Below are 12566 nucleotides of genomic sequence, written 5' to 3'. Positions count from 1 at the left end.
TCAGGATAGCTGAAGAGATTGAAGAACTCGATCGGACAAGTGTGATTTGTGGTTTTGTTTAGTTTTGTTCCGAGAATGTCTTGATGTGTGCTGTTATAGAGTTTTCATTCAGACACCATTGGTCTCCTGACAAGGGATCCTTTTTTGTTTTATATTTCTTCTTTTATACCCTTCTTATAAAACTCTGGATCTGTGAGTATTTTAGGTCTTAAAAAGCTAGAGTTTTTTTGTTTTTAAATAGCCTTTTTACATTTGACAAGCACAGGAATCATAGCTTGTCACAGAACAGTAGCAAAATCCCCAAATAAAACAAAAACCAAAATTGGAGATAACTCATTTTGGCTCCGATTCTGCCAGTAAACCTATTCACTTTTTCTTTTTCTATTGGTCGGACTCATTCAAAAATGAGTTTCACATGTTTTAATTCTTCATGTGGCTTTTTTTGTCTTTTATTTTATAAAAGCCAAACAAAATAAAGAAAAAAAAAAAAACACGGTAAGAGCCATAGAGATGGTTTATAGGGCAAACGTGCTCGCCATGCAAGCCTGAGTATTTGAGTTTGATCCCTGGAACCCGCAATTAAAAAAACAAAAGACAGGATCAGGCGCAGGCAGAGGCTGGAGAAATTAGCTCCGCACTAAGAGCTCTTGTTGCTCAAGCAGAGGACTTGAACTCAGCACCCGTCTGGGGTGGCTCACAACCACCCCAACTCCAGCTCAGAGGGATCCGAGGTCCTCATCTCCGAGGGCACTTGCCTTTGTGTGCACGTAGCCACACACAGACGTACACACACACACACACACACACACACACACACGCAGAATTCAAAATAAGATAAAGTTGAAAATGATGTGCATGCAGTGGAGCACATTTGTAGTCCCAGAATTCCTATGGTGAGGAGAGAGGTCGATTCCGGAACAGTGAGATCTGTTGGAAGCTTGTGAACCAACTAGCCTGAGGTCTAGAGCAGAACAGCAGAAGCAAAAGAGACCCTGCCTGGACAGGGTAACAAACAAGAACCGACTCCTGAAAGTTGTCCTCTGACCCCCATACATGCACATGTGCCCACACTCATACACACGTACAAATACACAGAGATATATTTTTTAAATAAAAGTCAGTTAATAATATATAATGCTTTTAAATGAATTGGAATTATGCATCATTAAAGTATATTGCAAACATATAATACTTTACTAATGAAAATTTGGCTTTCTGTGTCCTAGAAACTGTTTTTTTGACATAGGTCTCACTATATATAGCTCTGACTGTCCTGGAACTCACTATGTAGACCAGGATGGCCTCAAACTCACAGAGATCCTCCGGCCTCTGCCTCTGCCTCCCAGGTGCTGGGATTAAAGGTGTGCACCGCTACGCCCTGCTCAGTGAACATGAACATTGTTTAAGATGGTGGGCAAGGCTCTCTAAAATCTGCGCAACACCAAGAACCTTTCTGTGTTTCTTTCACTGTTCTGTTTGCCCTTCTACTCTTCAATGGAAATGACTGTTTGCTATCCCGTAATGATGCTCAAATGTTGGTGAAATGTCAGAAATTGAGATCGCTGTTAACCAATATAAAATTATGGGGGGAGCACATTTACATCAGTATCTGCCAAACTTTCCTGTGCATCAGTGTGGCCGATGACCTGGAGGGTTTGTTAAAACTCTGATTCGTGACTCGCATCAACAGACTTTCTGAATTTGTTGGTCTTTGTTGGTGCCTAAGCCCTGTGCCCATCTAACATTTCCCTGTTGACACTGCTGGTCCGCCCCCGGGGGTGACATTTTGGAAATCACTAGTTAACTTTCACTGAAGTCGAACGAGAAAAGTACAAGTATGATGGACGCTGCCCGTGTATAAGACGAGAACCACGCTTTGAAAACGAAGCCACCTTCTCTGCTCAGACCCTGGTCAAAGCCGAAGAGCTGACACAGTTGTCCATAGCTACACAGACATCACCTCCTGCCCGGGTCACTTCTCTAGTCTCCTCACCCACAACTTCCCAACTCCTGTGCTAATGTGGACACCTTGACCTCCGTGATTCTGGACATAGTAGGCGCCTTCCTGTCTTGGAATACTTGCTCTAGGCATTCCCTCTGCCTAGGACATTTCTCACTGTCTTCAATCTCAGCTCATCTTGCCCACCTAATCATGAGACCCCCCCCCCCGTCCCTTCTTATTCTCTTCAGTATAGCACTTGGTCACCCCTCTTCCTGCTATACTGTGTGGCACTTTCCATCCTACTAACCATGATTTAATTTTCCTACATTGGTAATGCCAACACTTGCCACCTTCTTGCATATTACATATTTATCAATCATCCTTACCGCTTCTCTCTTCTACTAGAATATATGCTCCTCAATGGCCAGGATTTCTGTTCTGTTCCCTGATGCACCCTACACTCTCAGCACATAATAGGCCCTCACTTGATAGTCACCAAATAAACAGATGGAGGGACAAGTAAGTGAACACATTAGGTACACTGAACAATGCCATATTTGAAGAAATTGTTACACACGTTAGAAAAGGTTGCCTATTTTCCTATGAGAGGTATCTAGGTTACTCAATGACAAATTCTTTTTCCTTTCCTCTTGTATTTGATTTTTAGACATTTGTACTAGTGATCTGAGGCTATGGGATATGCACATACACACTCCTACCTCTTTAAACACACCTGATACAAATGGGGTTGAACAGTCTCCAAATTTAAGCAATTTTGTAGGCAGTTCTTTTAATCAGAACATATAGATAAGAATTTTTTGTTTTAGTCCCAATAGTACAGTGGACTTGGAAGATGTAACTAGTTTTTTCTTAAAGATTTATTTATTTTATCTTATGTGTATGGGTGTTTTGCCTGCGCGTGTGTGTGTGTGTGTGTGTGTGTGTGTGTGTGTGTGTGTATATACACCACATGTGTGCAGTACCCACAGAAGACAGAAGAGGGCATCAGGTCCTCTGGAATTGGAGTTACAGACAGTTGTGAGCCACCATGTCAGTGCTGAGAACCAAGCCCAGGTCCTCTGGGAGAGGAGCCAGTGCTCTTAACTACTGAGCCATCTCTCCAGCCCCAGGCACAACTATTTTTGATGTATTATGTGTGTATCTATAGCGTGGGTGATGTGTTAAACACTTTGACGAGTTTATTGTCCTCATTTCAACAGTACACGGAATAATTTTGTATTTAAGAAACTGAAGAGCAAAGAGCTTTTAGTAACTGGCATAGGATTGGAAACAGCCAGTAAGTGGCATCAAAGTCACCTGTTAAAATGAGAGTCTGGATACAAGCAAGGATCTGGGGGAGATGAGTATTCTTAGTGAAGTACTCCGAGGCGAGTGTAGATGTGGAGTCTGATGGAAAATGTGAGCTCCATTGCTCTCTACCCTCTGCTGCTTAAGAGACAAAGTTTGCAACAAGGAGCCCGCTAAACTGCTCGTGGAGATTTCACCCTTTCCTTGAAATTCAAAATATGTATTTTTAAAGAGCCGTTTGTTTTTTTCCTTTAAAAAAGAGGGGTTGGGGGTGGGATGGGATGGGGTGGTGTCCCAGAATGCTCCTTCCCTGTTGTATTGCCCCTATCCAATGATTGATTTCAAGCCAGAACCCGGAGTTCTCAATATAAAGGACATGATCATGGACGGCCATCGAGAGGCAGGTGGTTTCTCTTGTCTAATAACTTCTGGTTGAGAGGTTTGCGGATCCCAACGTGGGTATTTAAGCTTTGCATCCCACGGGACAAGGCTTTGGCTCTGCGTGCATGCTTCATACTCCCAAGTGGCAATGCCACCCACAGGAGGCAGACCTTTTAAAATTCTATTCTCCCCTCAAATAAACTTCTGGGAGCTATGCCAACAGAGAAGCAGAACCGAGCCTGTGAATTCAGTGTTGGAAGAGAGAGCATACAATTATTATGTCCTGAATTAGCCATGATAACAGGATACATTGGATACAGTGTCAACTGAAGTACATTCATCATGGCATGAAAATCCTTGTTTTTTTTTCAGATGTTCAAGGTCATTGTTCAGGTGAATGGTAGCACACCCACAGTGTAAGTGACCGCTCTATCCCATCAGTATATTTTTGCTTATTGTGTACTCACATTTCCCCCTTCATCACCAGGTCTCATGTGGCACCAAGGAAACTTCTTTATCAGGGGCAAGAAAGGGAGATTCCCTTCGTGAATCTTGGACTGTTTTGACTGAACAGGTTGAAAATTCTTGGCTCCTATTGATAAGAAATGAGCTGGTATCTCCGAGTGTACTGTCAGAGGATTTCATAAACTTTCTCCTTTGGGCCAGCAAAGGGGAGGGCAGTAAGATATGTCTCGTTTGCAGAGATCGCCGCGGGCACCACGGACGTGCTTACCTTTACAAGCATCTGGGGCAGAGAAGGGTCTCCTGAGGTCACGGTAGAAACCCGGCTTACAGCGTTGGCAGTTCTGGCCTTCAGTGTTATGCTGGCAGTTGCTGCAGACACCACCGCTGCGGTTCCCTGATGCCTCCCACACACCGATGTCGAAGTGACAGGTGTCCGCGTGCCCATTGCACTTGCAGGCTGGCAATAAAATAGACGAAGAGGGACATAAAAAACCTTGCGACGGCTTCTCCAATGGTCAACATGTCACAATGGGATAACGTCATTGCTACATTTAAATTGTATTTATTTATTGAAGAGTATATAGCACAGGAATAAAAACAATACAGGAATCTATTAAGAGCTATCTTGCTTTCCTTTGATCCGAGTACTACTTTTATTTTATTTTCTTATCTAGACTTCCTTTTTTCATTGTATATTGGTATTTTATTTTATTTTTATTTATTATTATTATTTTTTTTTGAAACAGGCTTTCTCTGTGTAGCTTTGGTGCCTGTCCTGGATCTCGCTCTGTAGACCAGGCTGGCCTGGAACTCACAGAGATCCGCCTGGCTCTGCCTCCTGAGTGGTGAGATTAAAGGCGTGCACCACCACTGCCCACCGTATATTGGTATTTTAAAGCTTTAGTGTATGCCTGAAGGTCACCGTGATGGTTAGTGTTAATTGTTAACTGGACAGAATCTAGATTACTTGGGAAATTGGCCTCAGCATGCCTGGAAATTATCTTCATCATATTAATCGATGTGGGAGGAACCATCATAATTGTGGACCAAGGCCAATCCTTGGGCAGGGAGTTTGGATTGCAGGAAATGGAGAAAAGAGCTGAGCATCAGCATGCATTCCCTGTTGCCTGTTTCCTGATTGTGGATGTCCGATGACCACCGGCCTCAAGTTCCCGTACTTGACGTCCCTGCCATGATGGACTGTCCCCTTTAGCTATAAGCCAGAATAAACCCTTTACATGACTTTTTTGTCAGAGTATTTTGTCATAGCAACTGGGAAGGAAATTAAAACATTTATCAAAGTGAAGATATGTCCATTCAAGCAAAGCTGTTCTGGTTACCCTGTAGACTGAGGTTGGCATCTGTTTTGGAAAGAGGTTTGAGAAGTCACCAGTTTTCCTCTTTGATGGTGACACTTGACCATTATTTCTATTCCTGCTACTTTCTGAGGCTCAGTGGGTCTCTTGCCTCTGTGGGAGAAAACCTAAGACTCATGGCATTATTTGAAAATAACAATGTATATTGCAGATACAAACTATAATTCATGCTCACCCATGAGGCTGGGAAGAAATGTCTGATGGACAGTGGACAGAGCCTAGGTATCTTTCTTTTGGGGTACTAAGATCAAACCTAGGGCTTCACATGTTAGGTGCTGTGTGTGTGTGTGTGTGTGTGTGTGTGTGTGTGCACAGATGTGCATGCATATGTACACACCACTGCACACATGTGGATATCAGAGGACAACTTGCAGGAACCAGTTCTCTCCTTCCACCATATGCATTCCAGCTGGAACTCAGGTTCTACTCTTTCCTCTGTGTGGAGCCTGGGGATCGAACTCAGGTCATCAGGCTTGGTGGCAAGCACCTTTACAAGTTGAGTCTTACTGTTGGCCCACTTTTTTACTTTTTATTTTGAGACAGTCTCACTTGGTTGCCCAGGTTATCCTTGAACTCACTTTGTAGCCCTGGCAGCCTTTGACCTTGGGAGTCTCCTGCCTCAGCCTTCCAGGTAACTGAGATCACAGGGCTGAGCCATCAGGCCTAGTTTGAGATATCTCCTATGGAGTAACATTCTCAGCTGTTGTCACTTGGCGAATATAAGGAAGTCTGCTATTGAAGCCTCAGTTTACAGAGGAGGCCTCAGTGTTCCTTATGTAATAATTTCTCAATGGCATCTCTAAGCTTATCAGTCTTTAGCTCCACGTGACATGTCTCTGTGTCCATGTGTATTTAGATATGCAGTGAGTTTCCATGGGAAGGACCACAATGGCACTCTAGGAATTTAGGAGACATTCTTTAGATTCACTTGATAAGTGATTTAGGATAAGAATCCAGATATCCCTCTACCCCCCACCCCGGAAGTCAACTGTATTTGAAAATGCTAGTGCATTTTTTTTTCATTGTTTCCTTGATGTGTCATGATATTTTTCCCAGACTCATATCTTTAAAAGGCATAAGGTAATTTGATATTTATGCTAAGAGGAAATCCTTCACATTTCTTAGAAACAAATCCATTCTGATTCCGGATTGTGTATGGGGAGAGCCTTCTCGGAAATTTATTCTCGGTACGGACAGTTTCAAAGTGGCCAATGGGACTGAGCGGGCAAGAATGTGCTATGACACTTTGGGGGACCCAAATGCTGTCCCCGAGAACCTGGGGTGGTACAAACATGAGCAGACACAAGAGTTACAAATCCTCCTAAAACAGGCTTGGGACTGGAAACATTTCTGTGAGCATGTTTCTCAGAGCATCTGACCGCTTGCATGATTACCCGCTACCACTGGACGAGACTCTGAACATTTAAACTGAGAATAGAAAAATGGTTCATTTTCCCACGTTCGGTCTTCCCTTATCTAATTTCCAAATGCAAACCCAAAATTAGTCCCAGTAAAACAGTCCCATTCTTGACTTCCTGGTTTAATTGCAGGTCTGATCCATCAGTGGGGACAGTATCTAATAGGACCCTGAAGACTTGGGATCGAGTCCTCATCCCTTCATTCTCTAACTCTGGCAAGACATTTAATCTTACTGATTGATCCGCTCCACTGGGTTGTCTTGTGGACTGAATTTAAAAGAGCCGTTTTCATGGTTATCATTTACTATCCCAGCTGGGAGAGCAGACGGACAGACAGACACTGTCGTCCTTGGTCGCTCCTGTGTCTACACATGTTTGTACCATGTCAAGTTCTCAGGGACAGCATTTAGGTCCTGCAAGGATCCAAGCAAACAGCACATTCTTGGCCTCTCGGTCCTATTGGCCGCTGTACAACCCAACTTGTTTCCAAGGGTTGGAGTCGTGCCGGGCAGCGATATGGGTATGTTTGTGCCTCGCTTCTGTCACCTACCACTCTGTATTGTGTGTCAGGAGATAACGAGGCCTTCACAGATAAGGGGAGTCTACAAAGAAGGCTTTTGAGTCGTGGAGGTGGATACTTACTTCTGCACTCGTTAGGAGCCCCGGTTCTGCCGTCAGCTGCCTCCCAGGGCCGGTCGTTGTACAGCGGAGCACAGTGCTGGCAGTGGCTGCCGGCTGTGTTGTGTTTACACATACACTTCCCGTGCACCTACAAACAACAGTGAGATCTGTGAGCACGGGCCACGTCACTAGGGAAGAAATTCTCCCTTCCGTCCGTCTCCTCGCACCAGCCGCTTTTAGTCGGAAGGCATTAATTCACTCTCTTGAAGAAGTTAGCTAGCATGAGGAAGAATTCTTTTAGTCCATCTTGTGATTAACTCAAAAGAAAAGAAAGAAAGAAAGAAAGAAAGAAAGAAAGAAAGAAAGAAAAAGAAAATAAGAAACAATACTTTTTCTTGACTCTAGAATCTATGAACCTAATGAGAAATTCTGTGGTACTGGGTAAGTATTTAGATATATCCTTAGTTTTTAAAAAAAATTCTTAGCACAAAATAATGCATATTTACTGCAGAAAATTTAGAAATTTGTAATATTTTCAAAAAACATTAATATCAAGATTTGAATATGTATATATATATATGTATATATACATATTTCTAGTGTCTTAAAATGCAATTAAGGACTTTTTCTACAAACATGTCAGGAACATGTAGCTTTGTGGTAGAGTGTGTGCCTCGCTAACCACTGAACCATTTCTCCACCCTTGTATGACTTTTTACTTCTCCTAAATGTATTTCCTAGAAGTAAAATTAATCGAGGGGCCTAATAAATATTGCTAAGACGTTGAATACATTTTTTGTCATAATTACTGGGCTTCTCTTTTGACCCCACAACTGAATTCTTGGGGGTCATCTAAAACAGTGTGTTTCTCAGAGAAGAATGCTTTAGTAGAATTCTTAAGCAAATATCTTTGGTCCTTGTTTCACTGATGACATCTTCTTGTGTCACCTAGTAAGAATTACCACGGAGTCCATTATCAAAGTGCATCTCTGGATACTGATACAGTGACCGCAGATATGAAACTTTGTGAAGCAGCTCTGAATGGGGTCCATCAATACGAATCTGCAAGTTTCTCTTGAGAAACAGTATTTAAAATAATTCAGCATAAAGGTGACAAATCATGTCAATCAGCCAATGAATACTTACTGATGATCTGGAAGGGGCCATCACTATGGCATGCTGAGTTTGGTACACAAAGCGTCTCCTTCCTGTTTATTTTTATACTTATGTGTGTATGCGAATGTAAGTCACATGTATTCAGTGCCCTCAGAGGCCAGAAGAGGGCGCTGGAGTCCTAGAGCGGAAGTTACAGGCTGTTGTGAGCTTCCCGTCCTGGGTACTGGGAACTGAAGCCGGGTCCTCTGGAAAAGCCAAAAGCACTTTTAACTGCAGGACCATTTCTGGAGCCACAGCATTTCTTTTCTTTAAGAAAGGAATTGGTGGTGGCTGGAGGGATGGCTCCGTGGTTCAGAGCATTGGCTGCTCTTTTAGAGATTTGATTCCCAGCACCTGCATGGTGGCTTGCAACCATCTCTAACTCCAATCCCAGAGATCTAACACCTTGTGGCCTCTGTGGGCAACAAGCAATGTAGTGCACATACAGGCAACACATTAATAATAATAATAATAATAATAATAATAATAATAATAATAATAATAAAGGATTTGGGTGGTTGAAGAGATAGGGGTTAGGAGCATAGACTGCTTTTCAAGAGACCCTACCCAAGTTCAATTCCCAGCATCTGTATCAGGAAGCCCACAGCCGCCTGGAACTCCAGCTCCAGAAGGGATCCAACACCTCTCGCTTCTGCAGGCGGGGGCACTCTTGTGTGTGCACGTGCCCATGTATGTGTGCATACACACATCACACTTATACATGTAATTAAAAATAAAAATAAATTTTTATAAAGGGAAGGATATAGTACAGTTGGAACAAAGAGATTTATGCAGAAATAAACAAGACAATAAATACATGCAAAAGAATGAAAGTGATGTTGGAATTCAAAAGATTTAGAATTGGTTAGAGGTTGACAGATGTGGAGGGCATGATGAAAGGCATGGGGTTTGATCTGGCTTTGATGGATGGGCTGCATTTCTAACAAGCTGAGAGGAAGACACGTCCCAGGACAGGTAAACATTGTAAACTAAAGTGTAAGGGAGATCTTTGAGGCTGGGTCATGAAGGCTGCACAGGATTTTCATCCTGGATGGAAAAGAAGATGATGAGAATTGCAAAGGGATGTCCAAAGAACAGTCCGTAAAGGAGCCAGAGTATGTATTAGAGACCTAGGCTTGGTCTAGATCATGGCATTCATCAAACATCAGCTCCAAGAGTCTGGAATTTACCCTGGAGACAACGCAGACACAGTGAAGATTTTTAAGTACAGAAAAAACTGGGAAGTGTATTCGTTATACTTCTCTTCACCTTCAAGAAAAATTCTTTCTACTTTCTTCTTCTTGCCTAATGATACACTTTTTCTTTCCCTTCCTCTTGTATTGTTTTTTTTGCCCCTGCTCCCTGCTTATGTCTCCCACCAGCCAGTGACACCACCTGTATTTTCTGATAACATTTGTGGTTTTATTTTTTTATTTATTTGAGACAAGGTTTTCTCTGTGTAGCTTTGGAGCCTTTCCTGGATCTCACTCTGAAGCCCAAGCTGGCCTCACAGAGATCCGCTGGCTCTGCCTCCCGAGTCCTGGGATTAAAGGTGTGCGCCACCACTGCCTGGTGCACATTTGGGTTTTTAAAGGTAATTAAGGTAATTATTTTTATTCCTTGTTTGCGTCCTTTTGAACTGTTTTAGCATCCACTTATCAAGGGTTATATAAAGATGATATTGAAAGGTACTGTTAATTTTCCTTACAAGAACTCAACTGTTGCTAAGAGCCAGTTTATCAGGTTTAGTCTTGGGATGTCCAAACCCTATATATAATTTCACCTAACTCACAGGTTATTCTGTCCCACAAATTCTAGGCCTCAGGAGGTCGCAGACACTTAGGGGTAACCTCATCAAACATTCACGTGTATCACAGGATAACATTGACAGTTCTGTTCTATCCAGAACATTCCTTTGTTCCCATCGGCCAAGGACTGAAATGGACCTCCCAGGGTCTGAGGATGCTGGGACAGCAAATTTTTCTGCACATAGAAAAATTCAAGGAGCTGTCATTTTGAGAATTACCAAAAATAGCTGTAAATCATTACCCAGACAGTTTGAGACAAGAAATCCTTCCTCAGCGATATGACTATTGCTGTTCAAGCTTGAAAGATCACCCACTATTTGATCCTCGTGAAAAATTCGCAAGTAAAACTGGGTGTTCCTTGGAGAACAAACAGAAAAAGGAAACTTCAGTAACAAGTTAAACATAACTCCTATTTGGTACATAAACACGAACTAGGTAAAGAGTGAGAAAATGGAGTTATGTACTCAAAAGGTCATCTAACACTGCTGTCTGGTTGTCTAATTAGAAAATGAGGAATGAATCTTGACCACAAAACCACAACTTCTAATTACCCGAGGTATCTGAATATTGTAGGAGTTTCAGAGATGCCTCTGTTAATGTTAAGAATACATTTCTCTGTCAATATCCAAAGAATTCCCCCTGTTCCTGGAGACAGGGTTTCTCTGTGTAGCCTTGGCTGTCCTGGAACTCATTGCAGACCAGGCTGGTCTTGAACTCACAGAGATCCACCTGCCTGCCCCTGCCTCCTGAGTGCTGGGATTGAAGGTGTGTGCTACTTCCTCCCAGCCGAAGTTTTTATAATTGCATACAATTCTATTTACCACTAAAATGAACCTGTTTTCTACTCATTTTTAGCACATTCCTCATAGGAAGGTACTTGTGTAACTTGTGAAACAAGCCATTGGAGGAATTACTGGACCAGTGTGTTCATTATGAGCTGTGCCGTTTTGTTACAATAATTGTGTATTAAAACCAGATAGATAGGACAAGGAAAATATTATCTTCTCCCACTTGAGGCCGTACCCATAAGAATTTAGGTGGGGTTAAAAATCAGGCACAATTGCCTTTCAGATTCATTGTCAGAAGATTGGCCTGGGAGAGCAACGTTCTTTTTCTCTTTTTTATTGGTTCATTTTGACTTCCAGTGGTCAACTGTCATGTGATTGACATTGTCATTGGTCATAACAAGAGATGGTAGGATGTCAGGAATCTGGTTACCGGTATTAAGTATTAAGCACTTGTGATTGAACAATCATTTATTAAGATGTAGATTTTTAAAAAGATTGATTTTATTATATATATATAAATATATAAATTAATCTGTGTGTCTGTACATGGGTATGTACACATATGAGTGCTGGTACCTGCAGACTCCAGAAGAGGGTGTCAGATCCCCTGAAGCTGGAGTTAACAGGCACTTATGAACCTCTAAATAAGGAGCTGGGAACCAAATTTGGGTCTTCTGCAAGAGCAGTACATGCTCTTACCCACTGAGCCATCTCTCCAGCCCAGAGATGTTATAGAATATTTAAATATTAGATGGAAGATTGGCTTAGATGACCTTTAAAAAACTTTTGGGGTCCTTAAGAAAACTGAAGCAATATCAAGGCCTGTGTCTTTGTACTTTGGACACTGTTCAACTGCAGGCAGCTAGTCACAATTCACAGTTCTTTCTGGACTGTCAGACGGTTCTGTCCCCTCTCACCAATGTCAGAAACTTCTGACATGAAACACAGAAGAGCCAAGAGCATATTTCTTATTTCTTGCCCTAATGTACATAGCACAGATAAATGAATGAGCATGAACAGTCTGGAGATGGAGCTTCACTTGGCTTAGGGACCGCTAAAGCCATCTTAAAGATTGTTGTAATGATTTCTCCCTAATAGCCATGCACTTGGTTACCTAGTGATGATGTTCCCCATGGACTTTCACCATTTCAAAAGAGCTAGTGTTTCACGGGACTCAACATATGCTAAGTTCTTTAGGGAGTATGCGACAAAAATCAGCTTCCTACCGTTTCTGAGAAAGGTACAACCACCGTTTGAGTCTTTTATTCGGATCCTACAGAAAACAATCGTGTAAGTTAATGGGA

The 12566-nt window shown here is 42.3% G+C and overlaps 1 protein-coding gene across 2 annotated transcripts in view; it reads right to left on the bottom strand.

Moving 5' to 3' along the window:
* Ntn4 (netrin 4) overlaps positions 1-12566 on the bottom strand; it is a 101455-nt gene that overhangs the window by 29632 nt on the left and 59257 nt on the right. For both annotated transcript variants that reach the window (XM_059252996.1, XM_059252995.1), the window contains 2 exons: positions 7533-7659; positions 4365-4553 (listed from right to left, as the gene is read on the bottom strand). In XM_059252996.1, the coding sequence (XP_059108979.1) occupies positions 4365-4553; positions 7533-7659 (316 nt within the window). The remainder of the gene's footprint in view (positions 1-4364; positions 4554-7532; positions 7660-12566) is intronic.

Source organism: Peromyscus eremicus, unplaced genomic scaffold, assembly GCF_949786415.1.
Source record: "Peromyscus eremicus unplaced genomic scaffold, PerEre_H2_v1 PerEre#2#unplaced_816, whole genome shotgun sequence".
NCBI classification, from domain to species: domain Eukaryota; kingdom Metazoa; phylum Chordata; class Mammalia; order Rodentia; family Cricetidae; genus Peromyscus; species Peromyscus eremicus.
This window is presented reverse-complemented; position numbering and strand designations above follow the sequence as displayed.